General features: G+C 47.8%; 1 protein-coding gene across 1 annotated transcript in view; it reads right to left on the bottom strand.

Annotated features, from left to right (window-relative positions):
• Positions 1 to 25,710, bottom strand: part of SMC5 (structural maintenance of chromosomes 5) — a 680,994-nt gene that overhangs the window by 139,956 nt on the left and 515,328 nt on the right. The window contains exon 22 of the mRNA XM_085633014.1: positions 8,088 to 8,267. Coding sequence (XP_085489140.1) covers positions 8,088 to 8,267 — 180 coding nt within the window. The remainder of the gene's footprint in view (positions 1 to 8,087; positions 8,268 to 25,710) is intronic.

Here is a 25,710-nt window from a genome sequence, read left to right as displayed (position 1 = left end):
CAAGACAACCCATCGGGAGAAAGTCCGCTTCTGCACAGCCCGACGTTTCTTGGCACCCAAGGTAGCCAACAAAGAGCTGGTCATCCACTCGGAACTGTTGTGTGCGGTTGTAGGAAAGTAGCTCTGTATATACTGTTCCCAAATAGGTACAGTGTGTACAGAGTCCACAGTCCCCAGAGCTTGGCAGAGGCTAAAGTTAGATATAACCTTACGCTCTAAAGTGGTAGCTTGGTCAAGGAGTAAGGCAGTATCAGAGGACAGTGTAAAGCATTTGTTGTAAACAGTCAGCAAATGGTCTCACACACTCAAGAACTGAACTCTAGGCCAATGGTTTGTATATAAAAATATATGGTTGTTTTATTTTAGAACCAACAATAGGTATCAAAATATACTTTCTCAGAATGCGATGCTTTAGGTAAACACTTTGCAATAGGCAATCGACTTTTGAATGCAATAGTTACAGTTTGTTGCAATAGGCAACACAATTGCAAACACAATAATACATTGAGCTCAATGGGAATTTTAAGTTAAATGTAAATGATTACTTTCAGGATTACGTTTCTAACTCCAGGACTGGATCCTAGATTCAGTCCTGGGACAGTTCTTGGAAACAAGTGAGTAAATACGTTTTAGTTACTGATTTTTAAGCAATATTTTGGTATTTTAAAAGTTGACACTTCGAAACTTTTTCTAATCAAATTACCAATGTTATCCTACGGGAGGAAATTCACTTAGCAGGTAAGTGGGGTTATGGTTACTTTTTCGGGTTCAGTGTTGGATCCTGGATCCAGCACTAGTATACCACCTGTAAGCAGTTGATAGAATGCGTTTAGGTTATAAAGGCGATTTTAAACGAATATTTCTAAGTTTGCAAAATCGACACTTTAGAAGAAATTTCACAGAAAAACAGTCAATGGTTTCCTATGGGAGAAAGTTCAAGTTACCGGTTAAGTGTGTTCAAGTTACTTTTGTAATCCAGTGCTGGGCTCCTAGGCTCAGTACTGGGACATCTATCTAAAAAAGGTAAGCAATTACGTTTTCACAGTTGGTACGATTTTTAAAGAATATTTGTAGTTTATAAAAATCGACACAGAAGAAATTTCACAGAAAAACAGCCAATGGTTTCCTATGGAAGAAAATTGAGTTAGAGGCAAGTATGGTTTGTAATTAATTTTCAGGGTCAGTGCTGGGCACCAAGATCCAGCACTGGGATCTCTCCTAATAGCAGGCGAGTATTTCCGTTTTCGTTACTCGGTTGATTTGAGGTGAATATTTTAAAGTTTAGAAACTCCACTCTTTGAAGAAATTTCAAGTGAAACCAGCCAATGTTACCCTATGGAAGAAAAGTGAGTTATCGGCTTTTGGGTATGTACTCGGCTGGCAGAGTTAAGGTTCTGGGCATAGACTCAGGGGTCTCCCAGGGCCAGGTAAGTACAGTTGTTATACCCTCAGGGGCAGCCGGGTGCAGAGTGAGTTAGGCCCAATGTTACCTATGGAAGGCAGGGGGGCCCTTGGTTGGTGGCTGCTGGCTAGCAGGCCACACGGCTGTGGGAGTTGGGCTCCTGGTCACTTGCTCAGGACAAATGGGGACGTAGATAGGAGTAGAGGTTGCCCTTCCTGGGGCACTCGGGCGGCTGGGTGCAGGGTGGTTTTGAGCCTTCGGGCGCTCAATGGATTGCAATGGAGAAGCTCAAGAACGAAGTAAGGCTGCAAGCTCGGGGACGAAGATTCTTCAGGTGCGACCACCACTTCGAGAGGTAAGTTGGGTAGTTGGAGGATATAAGGGGCCCAGGAGTTGGGCACAGGGCACCGGGGTGCCTTTTGGTGTCTGGAAATCTTACCCTCTGTTGATCGCGGTTGGGGGGGTCCCTGGTTCTGAGGCTGCAGGCGTCATCAGGAGCGTTGAGGTGGGTCCTTGGGTGCCGGATACGGGGTCACGGTCGCTGGGGGGACGTCCTCGTGGTCTTTGTCCACTTCAGCACAGGCCAGGCTTGGCGGGTGCAGAATGTGCAGGGTTCGCGGTTCCTGGCTGATGCCAGGGGTCAGTTACTTGCTTTGAGCAGAACCACTGCTCGTGGGAGTCCCAGATGCTTAGAGTCACAAGGTAGCCAGGTCATCCGGAGTTTGTGAGGTTGCTGGCCACGGGAGATGCCGGGATTTAGCAGGAGCATGTTCGAGGGTCGACAGGTCGGTATGGCTGGGGCCAAAGCAGTTGGTGTCTTCCTCTTTCTTGTTAGCAGCTGCACGGCAGGTCTTCTTTCTTCTTGATCTTCTTTGCTGTTTCAGAATCTGGATCTAAGGAAGGAAGGTTCAGGGTGCCCCTAAATACTAGATTTAGGGTCGTTACAGGTAGGTAAAGGGCAGGGACCAATGGGCCCCTGCCCTGGGGTGGGTACACCCCTATCCTGCCACTCTCCTGTGGGAGGGGGGCAGTAGCCTAGTCCTGATTGGGCAGGGCTTCCCATCTTCAAGATGGCGAGAGCCCGGAGATGTGTTTCACCTCACCTCCCCCAACTGAGGGGTGGGGTTGGCAGAGGCTGGCACACCCCTTACCTTCCTTGGGGTTTCCAGCCAGTCTCCCCGCCAGAGTGGGGGTCAGAACCAGTAGGGACCAGTTGCTGAGCACAGCAAGTGGCCTGGAGAAGCTCACAAAGTCGGAATGCCTTTGAAGCTTCCCCTGCCCATCCTGGGGGAGGAGACCTAGCACCTCACCCAGGATGTGCATTGTTGCAGGCCCAGGAGAGTGGATGGCTCTCTACCCAGGGGTCCAGCAAAATGTCTGCTGTGTGGCAGCCTAGGCAGCCCCTCAGACAAAACGTGGATTGTAGGTTAGGTTCAGGGGGCATCTCTAAGATGCCCTCTGTCGTGCATTGTACATTAGATCCCACACTGGCATCAGTGCGGGTTTAATGTGCTGAGAAGTTTGATATCAAACTTTCAGTCTTCAGTGCAGCCATCATGGTGCTGTGGAGTTCGTGTTGACGATCTCCCAGCACCATATACTCTTAAATGGCAGCACTGCACTAAAGTGCCCAGAAATGGACCTGGGTACTGTAGGGGCACAGGGCTCATGCACCTGTGCCCACACCACTGGCATAGGGCACCCAGCTAGAGGGGTGGCTGATGTATGCCAGGGCAGTGTGTATTGTGGGCAGGGCACAAAGGGATGTGTGCCCTGTAGACTCTTTGTTTAGTCCTGCACCCAGCCACTCAGCCTGCAAAGGCAGTGTGCGTGTGTAAGGGTACAGGGCCCCTGAGGGTGGCACAATAAGTGCTGCAGCCCTTAGGGGCCTTCTCTGGTCTCAGTGCCCTGGGTACCTATGGTACGATTTACCAGGGGCTGACCTGTTGTCAGCGATGCCAATTGGGTTTAGGTTGTCATGCAGTTTTAGGGAAGGAACACAGGCACTGGGCACCTGATTGGCAGGAGCCCAGGGCACACTCAGTCAAAGTACATCAGCAATTCAGCAAAAAGTGGGGGGCATACCATGCAAGAAAGATGGCACTTTCTCACAGCGGTTGAGATAAAACGAAAGCGCATGTTTGGGTCCAGACAGTGGAGCCTCTCCTCTTCTCTTGAAGGGTGCGGAGTCGGAAATAAAGTGGGCAAAGTGACAGTTTGCCCGAGATGAAAGGCAGACACTACTTTTGGTAGAAAGGAGGAACGCGGCCGAAGCACAACCATGTCCGGATGAATCACCAGGGAAGGAGGTTTACAGGAAAGAGCCTGGAGCTCACTCACCCGTCGAGCGGAGGTGATGGCCACCAGGAAGACAGTCTTCAAAGTTAACAACCGCAAAGGACAGTTATGAAGAGGCTCACAGGGAGCACACATCAAGTATGTGAGAAGCAGGTTCAAGTCTCATTGAGGCATCACAAAAGGAATAGGAGGGAAAAGGTGAGTAATGACTTTGAGAAATCTATTGACAACTGGGTACTTGAAAAGAGAGGACTGATCAGGCAGCCTAAGAAAGGTTGAAAGAGCAGAAAGGTAGCCCTTGATAGAGCCCAGAGCAGAGGCCTGCTGGGCCAAAGAGAGAAGGAACAATAGGACCTCAGAAAGAGGGGCAGAAAGAGGATCTACAGCTTTTGCTGTGCACCATGCCACAAATGTGTTCCACCGACAGGCGTATACCATTTTAGTGGAGGGACGCCTGGCTGCCAGAATCACATTACAGACTTCAGGAGGCAAGTTAAATTGAATCAGCTGTCGCCGCTCAATATTCACGCAAGGAGGTGGAGGCTGGACAGGTTCGGGTGGAGGACCGTCCCCTGTTGCTGCGACAGGAGATCCTCCCAAAGAGGCAGTCGGATCGGGGGGGTCCACGCTCATACTGAGTAGCTTGGGATACCAAACTCTTCGAGCCCAGTCTGGTGCCACAAGAATGACTTGGGCTCGGTCGCGTCTGATCTTCTTCAGCACTCTGGGCAGAAGTGGTATAGGCGGAAAGGCTTACAATAGACCGCAACTACACCCGCGACGAAAAGCGTCTAAGAGCGAGTGCCGCCTTGGAAACTCCAACGCGCAGAACTGCTGACATTGCGCATTCTCTTCGGTGGCGAATAGATCTAACCAAGGTTCTCCCCACTGCTGAAAGAGACTTTGCACCACCTGCGAGTGAAGACGCCATTCGTGATCCAACATGCACCTGCGGCTGAGTTCGTCCACCTGCCAGGTGTTGAACCACCAAGGAAATGCCTTGATTGTTCCAGTCACGTACAGAGACGTAGAGCCTCCTGACAGAGGGTTCACGACCCCACCCCGCCCTGATTGCTGCAGTACCACATGGCGGTGGTGTTGTCTGTGAACACCTGCACTACTCTCCCCTTGACAGAGGGAAGGAATGCGGTCAGTGCAAGTAGGATCGCCCTAAGCTCCAAAAGATTGATATGGAGCTTGGACTCCGCCGGAGACCAGAAGCCTCTGATCTCCGCCTCGCCCATGTGGCCGCCCCATCCCAGAAGGGATGCGTCCGTCACTACTGTGTGCTCCGGTTGGGGAAGGCAGAGGGATCTGCCGCTGACCCAACGCTAGTTCGTGAGCCACCACTGCAAGTCCTGGGCAGTGCCCTCCGAGATCTGGATGTAGTCGGACAGGTTCCCCCGATGCTGCGTCCACTGGAACTTCAGGTCCCACTGCAGAGCCCGCATATGCCATCTGGCATGATAGATCAGCAGGATGCAGGAGGCCATGAGGCCCAGCAGCCTCAGGGTCTTTCTGACAGAAACCCAGGACCAGGGCTGAAAGATCGTAATCATAGCCCAAATTTCCCGGGCTCGCTGTTCGGGAGGATAAACCCGAAACTGCGCCGTATCCAGAACCGCTCTGATGAAGAGGAGCTCATGAGAGGAAACCAGGTGCGACTTCGGCACATTGATGGAAAACCCCAGCAAATGCAGGAGGTCAGCTGTAGTCTGGAGGTGGGAGAACAACAGCCAGTCGTTGAGATAGGGGAAAACTGAAACCCCTAATCTGCGCAGATGAGCTGCGACCACTGCCATCACTTTTGTGAACACCCGAGGGGCGCTGGTAAGGCCGGAAGGGAGCACGGTGAACTGAAAGTGCTCGTGGCCCACCGTGAACCGTAGGTAACGCCGGTGGGCTGGCAGGATGGGGATATGAAAATAAGCATCCTGAAAATAAGCTACCAGCCAATCTTGCGGGTCTAGGGCAGACAAGACCTGAGCAAGCGTGAGTATCTTGAACTTCTCCTTCCGGAGCAAGCGATTGACGTTCCGAAGGTCTAAGATCGGGTGCAGACCTTTGTCCTTCTTTGGAACCAAGAAGTAGTGGGAGTAACAACCACGACCTACTTCTGGCGTCGGAACGTGCTCGATGGCCCCCTCGGCCAAGAGGGCCGCAACTTCCTGCTGGAGAAGTGCCAAGTGATCCCCCGACATGCGGTGGTACTGAGGTGGCATGTCTGGAGGGGTAGAATCGAAGGGGAGGGAGTAGCCCCTTCCGACTTTCTGCAGAACCCACCTGTCCGAAGTGATGGTGCGCCAGTGGGGGAGGTGATGGCGAATCCTGACGTATTCTGAGCATCCCAGGAGAAGCCAGTTGTTCTTAGCCAAGCATAACAGCGGGGTGCCACCGTTGTGGAAAGTGCCCTGCCGAGTGAATCGGCCGCGTCAAGGCCACAACAGATAGTGAGTTTAGCAGCATCTCTCCCCTCGGTAATGGCCTGGGAGAGCACCGCCCGAACTTCCAAAGGGCACTGAGGCAGCACCTGTGCCACTGTGTCCCACACAGAATGTGACTAGTGGCCCAACAGGCAAACAGTATTCACCGCCCGCAATCCGGAACTGGCAGAAGTGAAAATCTTTTTCTCAAACTGTTCCAGTTTCTTAGATTCCTTGTCTGGAGGGGCAGAAGGGAATGCACTCGGCGAGGCAGAGGCCTGGACAACCAGACACTGAGGCGTCGGGTGTTGTGTGAGAAAGCTGGGGTCGCCCGGCGTCGGGCAATGGCGGCGCGCCAAACCCTTATCCACAGGAGCCCCTGTGTTAGGTTTGTTGCAGGTACTCAACAGGACGTCAGGAAGTGTCTCGTTGAAGGGCAGCAACGGCTCCGCAGAGGAGGACGCTGGCTGCAGTACCTCAGTCAGGAGATTGGTCTTGATAGGTACAGAAGGGAGCTCGAGGTTAAGAGTCTCAGCTGCCCTACGCAACACCACAAAAAAAGTCCCAACCTCCTCCATAGCCACGGAAGAGGAGGACAGTGTACCAGGATGCGGAGAGAAATCTAAATCCACTGGACCTTCCGTATCACCTTCCCATTCTGGCTCATCTTCGCATTGAGCTGCGAGAGGGTCTTCAGACCCCTCACAGAACTCCCCTTCGTCCACCGGTTGTTGAAGAGGCCGGTAAGGACGAGGTGCCCAGCGGAATGGGATAAACTCTCCACCCAGAAACGGAACCGGGGTGTAATAGACCAATCCCGGTTCGGTGCCATCCAGCGCTGCCCCCGGAGCCGGCAGCGGCGCCGTAGTGTATCGTGCCGGCGTAGTCGGGGCCAAAGGTGGCGGCACGGGGGCAGAACCACCCAACGGATCCATGGGGCCCAAAGGCGCTCCGGAGGGACCCAATGGGCCAAACAAACGGCTTATGGCCAACAGGAAAGTCTGTATTTCGTCAGGAGTCACGTGCAGGGTAGACGAAGAGAAACGTTGCTTCTTCGACTTTTTATGGCGCCGTGACTTACCTGTCCCCGAGTCCGACGAGCGATGGTGACGGCTCCACGACCGGGCCCTCGACCTCCCAGGTGAGCGGGACCTCGATCGGCGTGGAACCGATTGACGGACCTCCAATAACGTTCGGGAACGCTCCCACAAAGCTTTCGGCGCCATGGCCCGACAATCAGGGCACGCCTCAGGGCATGGGCGTTCCCCAAGCAGAAGAGAGATACGACGTGCGGGTCCGCTACGACATGTTCCGATGGCAGGTCCTACAGGACTTAAACCCGGGCATCCCTACTGCACCAGGAGTCAAGTACTCGACCAGGCAAGAGAAACAAGTTCTCAGAAACCAAGTTTAAATATTAACTAGGGGTACCGCTCCCGCTCAAATCTGCGCGCGAAAAAAGAAAGAACTGACGTCAGCGTGCGTGGGCGTGTCTAAGTAGCTCCGACGACGACATCTCGGCGTCTACGACGCCACCGACGTAAGCGGAGCCGCACGACGACACCTACCGACGTGCAGGGGTACTGCTGACGAAAACTATCCGGATCCAGTCTGACGCCTGGGGATATTCTAAGGTAAGGAGTCTATCACTAACCTGTCTCTTTCAGATATTTGCACGATAGGCAGCACAGTTTTAGCAAAAATGGCATATGGACTGCTTATGAGCCTCTGCATAGTTGCGGAAGAAGTTTCTGACATAGTCCTTCTCTTTCTGTGTAAGTTGATGTGGTCCTATATGCATGCTTTTCAGACGATCACAAAACCAAGAACAGGAGTGTTGAGTTCAGCACTTAAATGGAGGACACTGATTTTAGAATTGTCCATAAGCAAAGTGATCTTTATTACCACAAACATGATGTCTGAGCTTTCAAAAAGCCTAGCTCTCAATGAAGGAGAATATTTACCTGATTTATTTCATCAACAACTCGAAATGGACATCTGTTGAGTTCTTGCAGGGACATCAAGTACAACATGGTGGATACACTACGCTCCCCTCCACTCTGGTGATGAGGAGTTAGCTCATGAAGTTGGGTGCTACTACGGAATTTCACTCTAATTCGGATTCCATACTTGTCATAATCTTCCTGTAAGACAAAGAGCAAAATATTTTTCAGATTATAAAGCTCAGTATAAGCAAATAGAAAAGTAACACATAAGTACAGCAAGAATGAATATTTATATTGTATGTTTATAGAAGACACTCATTCAAGCAAGGACGCAGTTAAAACAATTTTTGCACAATGAATAGGAAAGAGTCTAGACAGAAAGACATTGTCACAAAAACTGATGTGCAGTACATAGCGGCGCTCACTGCATGTAGTCAGTTCCAACTAATTTTGCCACGCTACATAGGCGTGAAGACATAGAAATCAAAAAACCTTCCCAAACAGATACCAAAACTTCCATGAAACTCAGAACGAGTTGAGGACAAGGAGTGATATGCAGAAAGATATTCATCAGAAACAAATAAGCTGAATACAAGTAATTTGAACATTCCAGCATAATATTTATATGGAAATATTTCTACTGCAATAAATTGAAACACAGTTGAGACTTTGAGGGAAAATAAATGTACAGTAAATCAGGATTTGCATTAGAATAGCACGGCTGACCTAAGCCTTATCCCTCAACTCCAAATCCAGAAAATAAAACTTTACATGTAAAGGCCATTGTGAAGACTGGCAGATAAAAATAAGCAAAACAACCTACAGGGCCAGAGTAGGATCTCTTGCTGGTGTTCTCATGCTCTGGTGCCGATGCCTTGAGTGTCTCATTCAGGCAGGCTCATAAATGATCTTGATATAGATCACAATCTAGTGTACAGTTAGCTTATAGGTAATACAAATATTTCTATCCCTAGTGTAGTGGAGCCTGTAAAGTTTTCCTCCACTTAAATTGCTTGGAGTAAGTGACACAGAAACTCAATTCAGGGCAATTTTTTAAGACTAAAGGATAACTGAAGTCTGGGCACAGTATTGTTAGGCAAGACAAATAGCAAAGGTATTATCAATGCAAAAAAACTTGTAGCTCCCTCAAGCTTTTGTGCAGGGAAAGCTGCAATCAGAAATCAGTGAACAAAAATGAAGGGGGACACCAGCAGAAAGTCCAACATGTGACTGACAAAACAGTTTAGGTGGAAATGTGTTCTTGAAACCTTAACCGCTGAGCAGCAATCTTCTCTTCAGACTTGATACCTGTGCTGGTATTAAGCGCTTCATTAAACAAAGACAGCAAATTCCAGAATTTCCCAGACAAAATCAAAAACTATTTCCAGGACCTCCTCTGGCAGGGGTCCATTAAAAACAGTAACAATGACTCAGCTACGCCAAGAGACACAGGTCATCAGGCTTAGTTGAAGGGTCCACTACTGCTGCTGGGTTAGGCAAACACCCTCAAAGGAAGGTGCAGATGAAGACAAAGGAGCATGTTCTGTAACTCATAATAACAGGTTTGCCTGTCTCAACTAACCCAGGGGCAATCGATCAGTAAGACTCAGGTTTCTTGAGGACACATAGAATGAGAGCAAATGTGTACAGCAACAAAGAATTCCAGTCTAATGTAAACCTGCCTCTTTCAAACCCTATTCAAGGGGATTCCCTTGGGTGGAATGAAGCACGTCTGGGATTGGCTAAGGAAGCATAAGGTTTAATGAGAGGGAATACAGGACTCAAGCGTCTTCTCACAATCCAGCTCCAATTTGTAGCTGGATGAAACTTGTTTTCAGAGGGGGTCTGTGTGTGTAAGATTGTTTTATTAAAATATGAACACTTGAATTCCTGATAGAAGACAGGAAAGACTTTTAATCTGTGTTTATTCATAACATGGTCATTGGCCTCAGGAGGGCTGTGATAACAGCTCTAAAGAAGAATACAGCAAACTTTTCTGTATAATGGCTTAGATGGATTCAGATTTATTTATAAGTAGGCTTAATATTATGTTGTATTTTAAGACTGCAGACTTTAATCTGTTGTGTGATTGCACCATGCCATTGCTCCATTGTTATGTACGGTAGTGATGTCTGGTTGGCTAGTCGGATCTATCTGGAATACGGTGTGTATGTGTGCGTGTCTGTGTGTGCGTGCCAGTGAAGATTCTCAGTTAGGAGGTAGCTAAGGAGCTGAGAAGATCCAAGGCCACCAGGCTTGTCAGAAGCCAGTGAGAAACTGCTGAAATGAACAAATTCCACCCTGGGAATCTTCACCTGAGAGACGTGGGGTAGCCCTTCCTCTATTTGGTTCAAGCCCCCTCACTCATGTGGCTATTTATTCAAATGCTCTTGTTTAAAGCCACCCTTACACTTACCACATATAACACTAAGTGGTCTAAGAGACCACTTGAGCACTGTTGTGGGAATGGTGGAACTGACAAGTGTCGAGATAGCAGATGGTAGGGCAGTGTGTACGACAGTATAAGGCCACTAATGCCTCAAATGAGGAGACATTACAACCTTACTCCACTAAACCAGGTTCTGGATTCAAATTCAAAGGCCAAAGAAGCCTCTCTTGGAGGTTTGTCCCTACTGAACAAGTTACTTAAGTTCGGTAACTTTCTTTCTGTTAGAGACAACTTAGCTGCAGATTCCTTACTTTTTGAATTTTCACCAAGTGTCAGACTGGATCTGGAAACCTTTCAGCAGTCATTCTGCACACTGGTAGGTGGGCCTGTGAATGTACTCAAACCAGAAAGTCCTGCAGGACAGAGTGGCCAAAACGCCCCTCTATACACCCATGTACTTGCCGGGCAAATGCCAAGGACAGGAACTCCGCATCCCAAATGCAGTGATAGTAGCTTTGGCCCTGGTGGATGAGCATACTTTTTTTTAACAAAGTGAAAAAAGGTCATGTTTTGACAGATGAGGAACGGCGTCGCAAATTTAAGCAAGAAAGATGTCAGTGTCCGCAAAACCAGCTTGTATGGGAAGAAGCTGGCGTACCACGGGTTGACACAGAAAGCCTGAAGCTCACTCAGGCCATGGCAATTATATGGCGACGAGGAGCATTGTCTTAAGGGTGAGAAGTCGTAAGGGGCCGTTATAGTTATGAAAAGGCTAAAAAGGACTGCACATCAGATTTGCGAGTAGCAAGGTAAGGTCCCACTGTGGCATGACAAAGGGAGAGGGAGGAAATAAATGTAAATCTTTCAAAAAATGCATAACAACTAGAGACTTAAACAACGAGCGCTGATCTGGCAGCCATAAAAAACGCCTAAAGGTACCCTTTAACTGTACCCAGAGCAAAGAATGCCAGGCTAGGGATAAAACAAACAACAACACTTCAGGTAACTTTGCCTAGAGGGGGTCCATCTGCTAACTACTGCAGCAAGCCACAAAAAGTTGTCCAGACGACAGGCATACACAGTTTTTGACGAGGGACGCCTGGCTGCCAAGGTGGCAACCACCTCCGAGGAAGGCTGAAGGTGTTCAGCTGTCGCCGTTCAATCTCCAAGCGTAAAGGCAGGGATTGTGATACCTCGGTGCAGAACCCTGCCCTGCTGCTGGAAGAGCAGATCCTCCCCGAGGGCCAGACTGAGAGGAGGATAGATACTCATGACCAGGAGATCTGGATACCACATCTTCCGTATATCCAGTCTAGAGCCACTAGGATGACTTGGTCCCCGTCTGTCCTGGTCTTCTTGAGACCTCAGGGGAGGAGTAGTATCGGCAGAAAGACATGCAGGCGCCCCTAGCTCCCCTCGAGGATTGAAGAGTGTCTGAGTGAGAGAGGCCTTGGGAACTCCAATGTTCATAAGAGCTGACTTGTGAGTCATTGGTGCTGGCGAAGAGATCGAGCCAAGGATATCCCCAGTCACCTCCGAGTGTAACTGCCACTTGTGATCTGCTAGGCTTCAACAGCTGAGCTTGTCCTAACTGGCATTCAATGATCCTGCAAGATGGTTCACTACGAGGAACATTCCCTGGTGGCCCAGCCACTTGCAGATATGCAGGGCCTCCTGGTACAGGGTGCGACCCTTCCCTTTTTCTTCCAGTACCACATGACAGTGGTAGGAGGCCATAAGTGTCAGTAATCCAGGACTGAAACTGAAAGATTCGGACCACGGCCTGAATGTCCTAAACTCTCTTTTCCAGGGGACAAGCACGACCTGAACTGTGTCCAGAATAGCTTCAATGAAAGAGAGCTTATGAGAAGGAGTCGGTATGACTTCGGCACATTGATAGTGAACCCCAAAGATGACAGTAGGTTCACAGTCGTCTGGAGGTTGACGACGACGGCCTGGGGTAAGCCCGTATTCAACAGCCAGTCGGTTGAGTTAGGGGAAGACTGGAACCCCCTAACCTCCTTGAAAGAGCAGAGTACTGCTTCAATTTTTTGTGCTTTTTCTCCAATTTACGAGATGATTTTGATTGAGACAAAACCGACTTCTGGAACAACTCCTGCAACTTCGGGATCGGGAATGGGACCAAACCTTTGACTTGGACAGATCTTGTTGTGGAGTCTTTTGGTGCTTGGCAATGTAAAGCTTTTCCTAGCTGCCTCAAATGGCCTTCAGGTTCATCAACACACAATCACTGAAGACATTAAAGTTGTGCTGATATCACCACCATCACTTTTGTTAACACCTGAGGGACATTGGTGAGACCACAGGGGAGTGCAGGGGACTGGAAATGCATCTGTACCCCCGTGAGCGGTAGGTAGAGCGGAGAGGCCTGCAGGATGGGTATATGGAAATAGGCAACCTGCAGGTCCAACAACACCATCCAGTCTCCACGGTCGAGGGCAGACAAGACCATGGCCAATGTGAGCTTCTTGAGGTTTTCCTTCCAGGGGAAGGCACTGAGAGGGGCCCAGGTCTAAAATAGGACGAAGGCCTCCATCCTTCTTTGGCAGCAGAAAGTATCAGGAATAACAACCACTACTTACTTCTGGAGCAGACACCTTCTTGATAGCCCCTTTAGCCACAAGGGCTTGCATTTTCCACTGCAAAACAGGCAAATGGTGCTCCGTCTGTCATTGGAGGGGGGAGGGAGGGAAATGGACGATGGAAGCTGCAGCAGCATTGAAAGGAGGGGTAGGGAATATACCTTATGAAAAAATTTAAGGACCCACCCGTCATATGTTTTGGCTCGCCACCCTTAAGTATTATTGGATCCTGCCTCCCACCAGGTGGCTGTGGTCTACCAAGGGCATGCTAAAGGGGTTTGGCAGATGAGACTATAGTGGACTGGGCTACCTGTTGACCTTGACCGCAGGAGAGGTGGGAACCACAGCTACATAGTGCCAATGGCCTGAACGACAAAACTGGTGGCGTCCACGTCACAATGAATTATATGTATAGCATGGGTGAGAACAGGTTGGAGATCTCCAGAACATCTAGGAGGACCTGAGCCACCGAATTCCAAAGGGGATGGAGGCAGCTGGCATTCAAGATCTAAGAGCTAAGCTGGTGGATGAGATGACTCTTTCCAAATGTCTTCACCTGTTATGGCTCCCTATGTGGAGGGCATGGGGGTAGAGGGCGGTGGCTAGAACTGTGTTTGTCCTGCTTATAGATGCCTGCAACACTAAGTTCTCAGGGGAAGGGAGATGAGATAAAAATGCAGGGTTGCCTAGGGCCTGGTGGTTGCATCTTGCGATCTGGTGGTTGTCTGGGGGCCTAGAGCAAGGTTTGGTCCACACACCCAACAAGGTATCAGAAAGTGGCTCATTCAAAGGCAAAAGAGGCTCAGTGGTTGTTTGCCCCGGCTGGAGGACTTTAACTCCAAGAAGGGGTGCTGGAGCTCAAGGACTTCGGCCACCACACCATGGCATAAAAAGTTCTCTTCAGTGGCAGGATCAGGGGACGAGAGGAGCCCTGACTCAGAGGAGGTATCAAGGCCACTAGCTTCTGGGAGGTCATCATACCAATTCTCTTTATTGTATGGCTGATCAATCTTAACACCCGTCTCATAATCATTGCCCAAAGCCATGCCAAACAGGGATTGTAGTGCATGTGACCTTCCCTGTGGAGGTGGCAGGTCGAGTGGAGGGACTGGTGCCTGTTTGGTCTCTGCCTCGGTCGAGGTCGAACCTGAACCGGCACAGGCTCTGAGCCAGACAGTGCCATAGTTAACTTTTCTTCGGGCATCAATGGAGTTGGCATTGGTGTCAAAGTTTCCAAACAAGTGTGGACCATGACTCTGAAGTCGGAACTGGAGACGGAAGCTGTCTCGTGGTGATCTTGGAGGGTCAAACTTGTGCCAAGGGTGAACCTGCTGGCAGTATTCCACGGGGAGAGCTTCTCGGCTCTGAGGGGCCTGAAGGCGTGTCAAAGGGAGATGGCAGGGATCGAAAATCCCTGCAGAACTCTTCTATTAGTTTTGGAGTGGTGGATGGCCCCGGAATCTTGGGATGTGTCAGAACAAATCGTGGAATAGGCTCTGACGTGATCGACTTCGGTAAAGAGATTGAGATGTAAGGAGTTGCCCCTGAGCTTTCTCAGGCGATTAAGAGTTGTGAGTAGGCGCAGAGTTCCACTTACATTTCTTTTTCTTCAACTAACCTGACAACTTTGATCAAGACTAAGAAAGAATTCTGGAACAACTCCTGCGACATTTGGAACGACACAGGGCCAAACTTCTGACTTGGATCGGTGTCACTGAGGGCTCTTTTGGTGCTTAGCGATGTAAAGTTTTGCCTTGCAGGCCTCGTATGACCTTTGGATTCATCGATGCGCAACCACTGCAGGCATTAGAGTGGCAACTTGACCCCAGGCACCACAGGAAGATCTGATGAGGATTTTTCATAGATATTTGTTGGCAAAAATCTTTACGGGGTTTATAATCTGTAGGTTTGGAAGGTGACATTTTTCTTGCACAATGAAAATTTTACATATCACTATGCATTTTAAGCAGCCACAAACTGTGGTGCAAGCAACAAGAAAGTGAACATGTCCCTCAGACAAGGTGAATACAATAATCAATGATTAAGCTATGTTGGGAACTTTCAGTTATAATGCCCAAATGCCTCAGTCCTATCACTTTTTTTCTTAATGTTAGCTGCATCTATGACATGAAATGGAAGGAACAAACAGAAAGGGTTTGATATAGAGTAACACTGAACTTAAGGTGCACATTCAGTATTATAAGAAAGTTACTTACTTAGTCACAAAAGTATGCCGGTTTGCTGAACCGACTTGTGCATTAGAAACATGCCACCCTAGTAGGACAGGAAATTGAACCATGACTACTTTTCAGGCAAGGCATGTCAGATATACTAAAACACATTAGAAAAGATTTTCAGTATGCAAAAAACTGAAATTGGAACCTAGGATGAATTACGGCTCATTTTAATCCATGTGTAACTTTATGTATGGAACTAAATTTGGGGTTTATGTTTTATATCCTTGTTCAAATTAAACATATTTCAGATTTAGTAACATATTTACTCAGTATTCAAATAGTTCTTATTGGAATGCTAACAAACTGATTTGCTGTTTTTCAGTCCATTATACTTGCTGGAATACAGGCTAAAGACTCTACTCCTCGCGATAATGAGTAACAGATCAAGTATAGACACTAAGAGAAACTTAAAAAAAAAATCACTTCACATTGGGCTTGTGATGGATAAATTATCAGCATTTCTGTCACTTATACTCACAAATGGAATATGACACCCTATGCAATTTACCAGGCACTCCTGTAATGTAGAAGAAAGTGGTAATACACTTGAAGGGCCCTCGGCGCCCATACATCAACACACTTCACAGGCAGGACGCACACAGGCAGAATACGGACATGAAAAGTAATCAAAATTAGCTTAATCTTCAACAACTTGAATACCATCAGAACCTGTATGAGCCTTTAAAATAACGTGGTGGCTAATGATCCTGTACTGAAGAGGCTTTCTTGGTTCTCATAAATGGACCCAAAATGTGAAGTTACCAACTTTTAATACAATTTAACCTTATTGCTGCAGGATTCATTCTTGTCCCCACTGTCGCCAGCTCTCTCAAAGGCATATTTTATAAATGTATATAACAGAGTTATACAGTGCACCTCAAACAATGCATTAGGGTGCCTTTCGCTTCATGTATACCTCACTTTCAGATTGCACTGAATGAGAAGAAAGAAAAATTAAAAAAAAAACATTTAAAAATACTTGAGTGAAAAAATCTGAGTGAAAATACTATTAGTATGCCAATGAACTCCCTGTACTGCTATGGCTACATGGAGATTAGAGTTGTATGGCTTTACAATAGCATTATAAATTAATGGACGAGCTGAAACTGTAGGAAATTAAATGACTCAAAGACACAGGTGGTGGGTTGGATTTAGTACAGAGTCCCAGCAAGTGAAGCTAATTTCTTGCTCTCTGTAACAGCAAACACAAGCGATATGGGAGCACATTGCGCAAAGAGTGGTAGGAAAACTGACTGTAGTAAATACAGTTCACTTTAAACAGAGGACATGGAATCAGGGAGTGAAATCCACTACACGGGTTACACCAGAGGCAAAATTAGTACAGCTCAACTGCAATAAAGCAGGAAATCCCATAATGAAAACCCACCAAAACCGGACATAACTGATGTAACATACCTCTCAAAATATGGCAAGCTCTGACTTGGCCTTAAAAGGATTAAAATCCATAATTGGTTTCCACACTAGGAGTGGCCACTCAGCAGATTAAACACCTTAGTTGCAACAGATTTAATGCAGTAACATCTGAGAGAGAGCACAATACAACAACACTTTTTGTGCTCCACTAGCTGACAGAAGAAAAAAGACAGGCACTGCTATGCAATAACTCAATCAACCAGGGATTTGTGACGCGTGCTACTCCCCCGTGAGGGTCTCAAGGCGCTGGGGAAGGGGATGGGGATGCTCCGAGTCAGGCGCTGGGGAAGGGGATGGGGATGCTCCGAGTCAGCCGAAGAGCCAGGTTTCGAGGCTCTTCCTGCAGTTGTGCAGAGTGGGGGAGCGTCTAATGTTGAACGGGAGCTCGTTCCAGGTCTTTGCCTCTCACCCACCCGTTCTGGTTCTGCGGATGCTTGGGGTTTTGGCGAGATCAGCGGACCAGAGGTCGGTCTTGGGTAAATGGAAGGAGACTCTTGTTGAGGTATTGGGTACGGTATTGTGGAAGGATTTGTAGGTGCGAGTGGCTTGAAGGTTACTCTCTTCTCGACGGGGAGCCAGTGGAGGTCTTGCAGGTGCTGGGTGATGTGTTCATGTTGTGGACGAGGACGAGTCTGGCCTGCGGCTCATTCAGGATGCGACGTCTTTCATTCCTTCCTGGAAACTAGCTGAGTCTGGTGGTGTGAGGGATCCTTTGTGAGGGAGAGGATGAGCTGGGAGTCGGCCGCGTACGATACTATGCTGAGTCCATGATCTCTGACGATTGCGGCGAGGGGGGCTATGTAGATGTTGATGAGTGAGGGGCTGAGCGATGATCCTTGGGGTACTCTGCAGTTGATCTCTGTGGGTTTGGAGAGGAAAGGCGGGAGTTTAATTCTTTGGGTTCGACACAGAAAAAAAGGGGATCGGAGTACAAGAACCCGCACTAGTCTAAACGTCTCAATAAGTTTTAGGCAAAACTCCAAGGTGCAAGAAAGCCTGGGACACAATCCCCTACGTCCCAAAACTAGGTAAGCCAGGAGAAAATCAACTGGATACACTTGGAACATGCAGCAAAAGGTGGCCCTGCACACTTGTAAGAAATAATATTTTCAACAACCCACAGATAAATACAATTATCATATGATTGTATGCTTATACAGAAAGAAATGATGACGTTATTCGGTTAAAGTTGGTTTGTTCATCTTTATTCGTTATGTAACCAGCCAACGCGTTTCGTCCAAACAAGGAGTTTAATTCTTTGGGTTCGGCCAGTGAGGAAGGAGCGGATACAGTCAAGGGCAGTTCCATGTATGCCGGCATCGTGGAGTGTGGCGGTGAGAGTGTGGTGGGAGGCAGTATTGAAGGCTGCAGAAAGGTCTAGCAGGATGAGGGCCACGGTGTGGCCCTGGTTGAGGAGAGTGCGGATGTCGTCTGTGGCAGCAAGGAGGGTGGTCTTGGTGCTTTGGTTGCTGTGGAATCCGATTGGGAAGGGTCGAGGATGGAGTTGTCTTTGATGAAGTTTGTTAGCTGGATGTTGACTATCATCTCTGTAACTTTTGCTGCGAAGAGGAGAGAAATGAGTCATGAGATGTGGTTTTTGAGGTCCGTCGTGGTCTGCAGAGGGCTTCTTGAGGAGGGGCTTGACTTCTGCACATTTCCAGTCGTCCGGGAATGTGCCGGATTCGAAGGTGGCCTTGATGGTGCGTCGTAGTTCGGGTGCCTTGGCGGCGGCTCTGTGGAATGCTATTCATGGTTGTGGTAGTGTATTCGGTGGGGACTGGAGTCCAGGTAGAGATGGTAGGCTGGCTGGCATTGCTGGAGGAAGGAGTGGTTTCGGTGTCTGGTGTCTGTTCGTTGAAGTGGTCGTAGAGGGACTTGATTTTCAGATGGAAGTAGGAGCCGAGTTTGTTGTAGAGATCCTGGGAGGGTGTGATGTCCGAGGCTACGCTGGGGGGTTTGGTGAATTCCTCAATGATGCTGAAGAGTTCCTTCGAGTTGCGAGGTCCTTCTGGTGGATCGGATGCGTTAGTGGTATTCGGTCATGGCGTTTTTGTAGGTGTTCAGATCTGCCGAGGTTTTGCTGTTTCTCCATAATTTATCGAGACGACTGCAGGTTCAACTGGATTCTCGGAGGTCAATGGTGAACCAGGTAGCTGTCATGGGGCCCGTCTGTTGGGGTCGCGGAGGGGGGCGAGCTTGTCTACGCAGTTGGTGATCCATCAGTGTAGTGAAAGTGCGCCAGAGGGAGCTGGAAGCACACTGAAAATTGCATCTTGGCCTAAGGGCATGTATGCGCGCCACATGGCACTTAAATGCATTTGCAAAATAGGTAATTGCAAAAATTGCGATGACCTATTTTGCAATTTCCTTTTCGGATGATACATTCCAAAAGGCTTTTCCCCGTTCGCAAACGGTCCGATTCTGCGAATCAGCCCGTTTGCGAACGGGAAAACGCTTGATACATCTGGCCCTTCTTTATTTTTGGATGCCCTGGTCCCACATGCTAAACAAAAGAAAAAGTGTTCACAAGGAACTCAGTTAAACTGACATGATGCGTTTAAGCAAGAAAATTATACGTTGCTTGAATTAATCAAAAAGGAAAAACACCAGAAAATACAGGATGAAATCTTACCGATGACTCTGTAAAGTTTAGAGCGAATATAGCCAGTTCACCTGACAATTTATCTCAATTTAGCTCACTTCAGCCGAAGTGAGAGTAATTTATTTCATAATTACATTAATCACAAACGCACCACAAAGTAATTGAAGAGAAAAACACTTATCAAGCTATATACAATATATTATGCGGTGATTAGAGTGAACCCCAGTAGAGTGACCATAACCTAACTAAAGTGCAAGGAGTATTTCTAAAGTGATTTGAAAAGAAAGGGAAACGGTTATTGGAAGTAAAAAAGAGGAGCTGGACATTTCTAATACAATAAGTAATATTCAATGGCTTGTTTAGGCTCTCTCTTTGTGGAGTCGACGACGTTTCGACAATCTCTTGATACGTGTTCTCTTCAGGACAGAAGTGCTGGGGTCATTAATCAGACAGGATTAGAAGGTAGAGGGTCTTCTAGAGGGAGGTAACGTTGTACAATTCATCCAGACGATCAAGGAGGACCTAATTAGGTATAAATGGCATCTTAGGTGTAGGTTCAGACGCCGGGAAACATGAAGAATTTGATGCCTATTGGCCAATCCACTTTACTCAGTTCACGGGACCGCCAGATCGTGAAACCTGTCTATTTGATTAGATGTCCAGCTCCTCTTTTTTACTTCCAATAACCTTTTCCCTTTCTGTCAAGTTACTTTAGAAATAAATTACGCTCACTTCGGCTGAAGTGAGCTAAATTGAGATAAATTGACAGGTGAGCTGCCTATTTTCTCTCTAAAATTTACAGTCATTGGTAAGATTGCATCCTGTATTTTCTGGTGTTTTTCCTTTTTGATTAATTCAAGCAAGGTATAATTTTCTTGCATAAACACATCATGACAGTTTAAATGAGTTCCTTGTGAACACTTTCTTTTGTTTAGCGTTAATACCCAGTTCACAAGTACATATGGGTCGCTCTTGTTATTGTATAAATTGATTGTGCTGGTCCCACATGCAGTACACACAGCCTGGATTATCGTTGGAGGCTGTGTGGGAAGCCCCAAGGCCCTCAAGGTTCTGACAGCTCCCAGTGCTGACAGGGTGACACTAGAGCCGACACCAATCTCATCTGCTGGAGCAGCCTATGTTCCTGGTTTCCACCTGCGGCAGGAGCAGCACAGTTTCCCCCGCTCTTGCTGGCAGGCAGGGCAGCAGATGGCTGGCGCGCCCCACCCCCAGACACGAGCCCAGGGGCTGCGCTACGTGCCCGGACGTCATATGATTCCTGAGTCCTATTCCTTGTCCCGGTGAATGGGGTCCCCAAGATGGTCTTCCTCTGTGTCCTTTATCCCAGGGGATGGTGTCCCAGAGGTCAGGGAGGGAGCCACACACACACACAGCGCCTCCTCGTCAAAATATACATTAATTAAGATACACAGATCCCTGGGCCCAGCCCCACTGGGGGCTTTTAGAAGAGGATCAAGCAAAACGCTGCACGCTTGGTTTCTCGTTGGTTGGCTTTTAAAAAGAGAATTCTTTAATGCTGCATATCTCTGGCTCTATAAAACTGATTTCCTTCAGCCTGGGCTTGTTTTGCTCCTGGCGGACAACCCAAGCCACAGGGAGCCTTTCCCTCAGGCCTTATGGCCTCTAAAGTGTGCCTTGCATGAGCAGCTCGGTTTTACTGCTTCCTGCACCCAACCGGTCCTCTGGCTGGCTCCTCTCCTGATGGTGGTGGCATTCTGTGCAGGCCCTCCACAACCAGCCAGTAAAACATGTTCCTTGCAGCACACCCCATATCATAGAGCCTACTGGCTTCTAGAAGGGAACATAGGTGTCAGTGGCGTCCAGGTTGTTTTCCCCAACTGGAACTCCGGGAGCATAATGGGGCCGGGCCCATGGGCCCTGGAGAGACCCATCCTACTCCTAGGGGTCAGCTGGAGTCAAAGTTCTCAGTCCATCTTTGCAAGGCATTAGGTGGCTTCTCCTTTCAGCTGGGCATTCTTTCACTGTCAAACTCCCTGTTCCAGGGAATTATCAACTGTCTCTCTCTCTCTCTCTTGTGCAGCGTTTTCTAAGTGGGGTGGAAATGTTCTGGATGCAAGGCACCCCTTGTTAATCCTAGGATGCCACATCATCACTACACTCCTGTCCAAACCCTTCTGCACAGCATTCTAGAACAATCTAAGATGGCGACTTCATGTTGTCTATGCAAAATGCTCATCTGAGGGGCTCAGCTATGCCCCTAGCATATACAGCTTCCTGGTCCTTTCCCACCAAAACATTCAAGTCGAGCTGCCTCCTATGTTAACTCCAGAGGTCTGGGCTTCCTCCTTTGTTCTAATGGAACTGGGCTTCCCCTTTCCTTTCCCTGGAACTGAGTCAAGCACTGTTCATTCCTCTTTTGTGTGGGATGGCCTTTGAACCTCTGCTGGGATCAGAGCAATTAACTTGCCCTTGGCCCAGGAGGGAAGACAAAGGTCTGTAAACTGATTATGAATTGCACCACCGAAACATGATAAATCTTGAAGTTCTACAAGTTGTGGATGTGACTTAGTGGGGACTACAAATTCAAACTCGATGTGCATGTTTTATCACTGTTTGGTACCTTGCTGGACCCTTTAGGCCTAAGTGGAGCAAAAGGAAAATGCTACTTACCAGTATGCATCTGTTCTTGGCATGTAGAGCTGCAGATCCACATACTTTAGCATAGATCGCCATCTGGTGTTGGGCCCAGATGTTTGCACTTGGTTTTGTCTTAGAAAAGTCTTTGAAAGTCACATGATAGGTGATTCCTCCTTTGGATGATAGTGCGCATGGGCATCGGCTCCATCTTCAGATTGTTTTTTAGCCAGCAGGGAAATGATGGAGTTTTGTGAGAAACAGAAAAAGATGCCCATGTGTGCTGTTTCTAAATAAGATAATACTGGAACAGATAAAGGTAGCCGGGGAGATGGGTGGGCGTATGTGGATCTGCAGCTCTACATGCCAAGAACAGATACATACTGGTAAGTAGCATTTTCCGTTCGAGGTATATGAGCTGCAGATCACATACTTTAGCATAGATTATATAGCAGTACTCCTCCTTAGCGGCGACCACCAGTATCTGTTGCAGTAGTTTGAAATAGTGTTTTGAGTACAGCCTGGCCCACACTAGCTTGTTGTTGTGTTTGCACATCTACACAATAATGTTTTGTGAATGTGTGCGGTGTAGACCATGTAGCTGCTTTGCAGATGTCATCTAAGGAAATGTTCCCTAAAAATGGCATGGAAGTCCCTATCTTTCTGGTAGAGTGTGCTTTAGGAGGAATGGATAATGTGCGTCTTGCTTTGTGATAGCAAATTTGTATGTATTTGACGATCCATCTTGCAATACCAGATTTTGATATGGGATTGCCTTTATGTGGTGGTGAGAAGGACATGAAAAGCTGTTTTGTTTTGCGAAAAGGCTTTGTTCTTTCAATATAATAAAGTAGTGCTCTCTTTACATCTAGAGTATGAAGAGCTCTTTCTGCGACTGACTGTGGTTTCGAGAAGAATACTGGCAACTCTACAGACTGATTGAGATGAAACGGAGAAATGACATTAGGGAGGAATGTGGGATTTGTCCTGAGGACCACTTTGTTGTGATGGAGTTGAAAAAATGGTTCTTGAATAGTTAGTGCCAGTAATTCATTGACTCTTCTAAGGGAAGTAATGGCTACAAGGAAAGCGACTTTCAATGTAAGGAATTGCAACTCGCATTTATGCAGAGGTTCAAATGGAGGGCCCATTAATCTTGTGAGAACAATATTTAAGTTCCACACTGGTGAGGGTGGTACCCTTGGAGGAATTATTCTTTTGAGGCCTCCTATAAATGCTTTGATGGCAGGTACTCTGAACAGTGATAAATGTTGTCTATTTTGTAAGTAGGCTGCTATTGCAGCGAGGTGTAACCTAATAGATGTGTATGCCAGATTACACCGTTGAAGATGTAGTAAGCAACATATGATGTGTTGAATAGACACATCTAATGGATTGATAGTGTTGTTGGTACAATATATCACAAATCTTTTCCACTTGGCTCCGTAGCAGGCTCTAGTGGTGAATTGTCTAGCTTCTTTTATAACATTGATACAGTCAGGGGCTAGGTTATGGTAAGCAAACTCTATGACCTCAGGAGCCAGATCGCTAGGTTGAGCTGTGCTGGGTCCGGGTGTCTGATCTCTCCATGGCTCTGGGTTAAGAGATGTGGGGAGAGATGTAGTTTTAGGTGCAGGACTACAGATAGTTCCAGTAACATGGTGTACCACGGTTATCTTCCCCATGTTGGAGCAACTAAGATGAGTCAGTGAGTGTTGCTGCAGTTTTCGCACCACTAGTGGAATAGGTGGGAGAGGTGGAAAGGCGTACGCAAATTTGCCTGACCAATTCATCCATATCGCATTACCTCTGGACAATGGGTGTGGATATCTGGCGGCGAAGCTTGGCCATTTGGCGTTTTCGTATGTGGCGAACAGATCTATCTCTGGTTGCCCCCAAGTTTGGAAAAGGTGGTAGAGGTGAGTTCCAGACAATAACCTGACTGAACTATTTGTCTCACCCACCTGTCGGTAGTGATGTTGTTCCAGACAGGTAGGAACTGTAGTAATCTTCCCCCGACCGGAGTGGGATGGTCCAGGGGGGAGTGGGGGGGAAGTCATTGGGTAGGGGTGGAGGCGGATCGACTGTTGTTGGGTTTGCCTCTACCTTTGTTATTGTTGCCTCTGTAGCCTCCTCTTCGGTCACCTTTGGTGAATGTGGTTTGGGCAGGAGCCTTATAAGACGTGGAGGGGTTGTCAGAGGAATAGCCTCTGGAGGTGCCTCTGTAAGAGGAACGACGAAAAGAACGCCTGGGAGCTTGCGATTGCAAAGCTCCCATTGATTTGGCTGTGTCAGTGTCTTTCTTCATCTTTTCCAGAGATTATTCCACAGCAGGATCAAAGAGGTGTTTTTGGTCAAATGGCTGGTTAAGGATGGAAGTTTGCACCTCTGGCTTAAACCCTGAAATGCGTAGCCATGCATGCCTACGTAACAGGACACTTGTGTTGATGGCTCTTGTGGCGGTATCTGCGACATCTGAGTGCACCGAATGGAGGTGTTGGAGATGAGCTTACCCTCCTGTATGAGGTCGTTGGCCTTAGTTTTATATTTGTCAGGGAGGTGTTGCAATAGGGTTTGTAATTCATCATAGTGTGCCCTATCGTATCTGGCCAACAGGGCCCGAGTGTTAGCTATGCGCCATATATTAGCTGATTGTGACGCTGTACGCTTGCCAGAGGCGTCTAAGAGCTTTGATTCTTTGTCGGGTGGTGGTGTGTCCCCCGATGTTTGTGAATTGGCCCTTTTTCTGGCAGTGGAGGCCACTGAGGAATCCAATGGTATTTGTCCCCTGATGTATATAGGGTCAGCTGGGGCAGATTTATACTTTTTCTCAATCCTGGGGTTAATAACCCTACCCCTAACAGGGTCTTTGAATACCTCTGGGGTGTGTCTAATGACTCCCTTTAACATAGGAAGAACAGAAGTGGACTTTTGGGCTGTATCAAATGTGTCCATTAAGAAATCTTCCTCTACAGGGTCGGTGTGTAAATCAACCCAGTGGTATTGTGAAGCCCTATGAATGAGTTGGTTGAAATCCATGGTGTCCTCTGGAGGGGAAGGTCTAGAGGGATAGATGTCCTCTTGTGGTATATTGGGGACGTCTGGTGTATTATAATCGTCCCATGGGTCTGGGGTTGAAGGCGGACTAGGATCTGGGTCATCGTTTGCACCCACCCCCCCCATCATCTGAGGTGGTATCATCATCTGCTGGTGGAGGAGATGAGGGTGGAGATTGATCTGAATTGAATTGAATAGGCTCTTATTTAGCGCATGGCTACTCTAAAGCATCCCAGCGCTCAACAAGGATCACCCAAGGACAAGAAAAGTACGATTAACTAGAGTACGGCTTTATGTCCTCGGAAAGAGCCAGGTTTTCAACTTCTGCCGGAACACAAGCAAACAAGGCTCCTGGCGAAGAGTCAGAGGAAGGGAGTTCCAAAGCTTGGAGGCATTTAATGAAAAAAAGACGCCCACCAGAACGAGATCTATTTATTCGAGGGATCACAGCCAAGTTTTGATCATTGGACCGAAGATTTAGAGGAGATTTGTAGGGAATGACCAAATTTTTTAAGATGGGAGGGCCTTTCCCATGGAGGAGTTTGTGTGTCAAACACAAAGATTTAAAGAAAACCCGCTCTTTCACCGGAAGCCAGTGGAGGGATTTGAGAGAGGGTTTGGCTGATGTGCGGTGGTTGACACCCATTAAAAGTCTTGCCGCCGCATTCTGAACGACTTGAAGTCGCTTAGTCGTAGAGGCTGG

The sequence above is a fragment of the Triturus cristatus genome, chromosome 2_1 (genome assembly GCF_964204655.1).
Source record: "Triturus cristatus chromosome 2_1, aTriCri1.1, whole genome shotgun sequence".
NCBI lineage: Eukaryota > Metazoa > Chordata > Amphibia > Caudata > Salamandridae > Triturus > Triturus cristatus.
The sequence above is the reverse complement of the archived record's forward strand: the minus strand, read 5'-3'. Positions and strand labels throughout refer to the sequence as shown.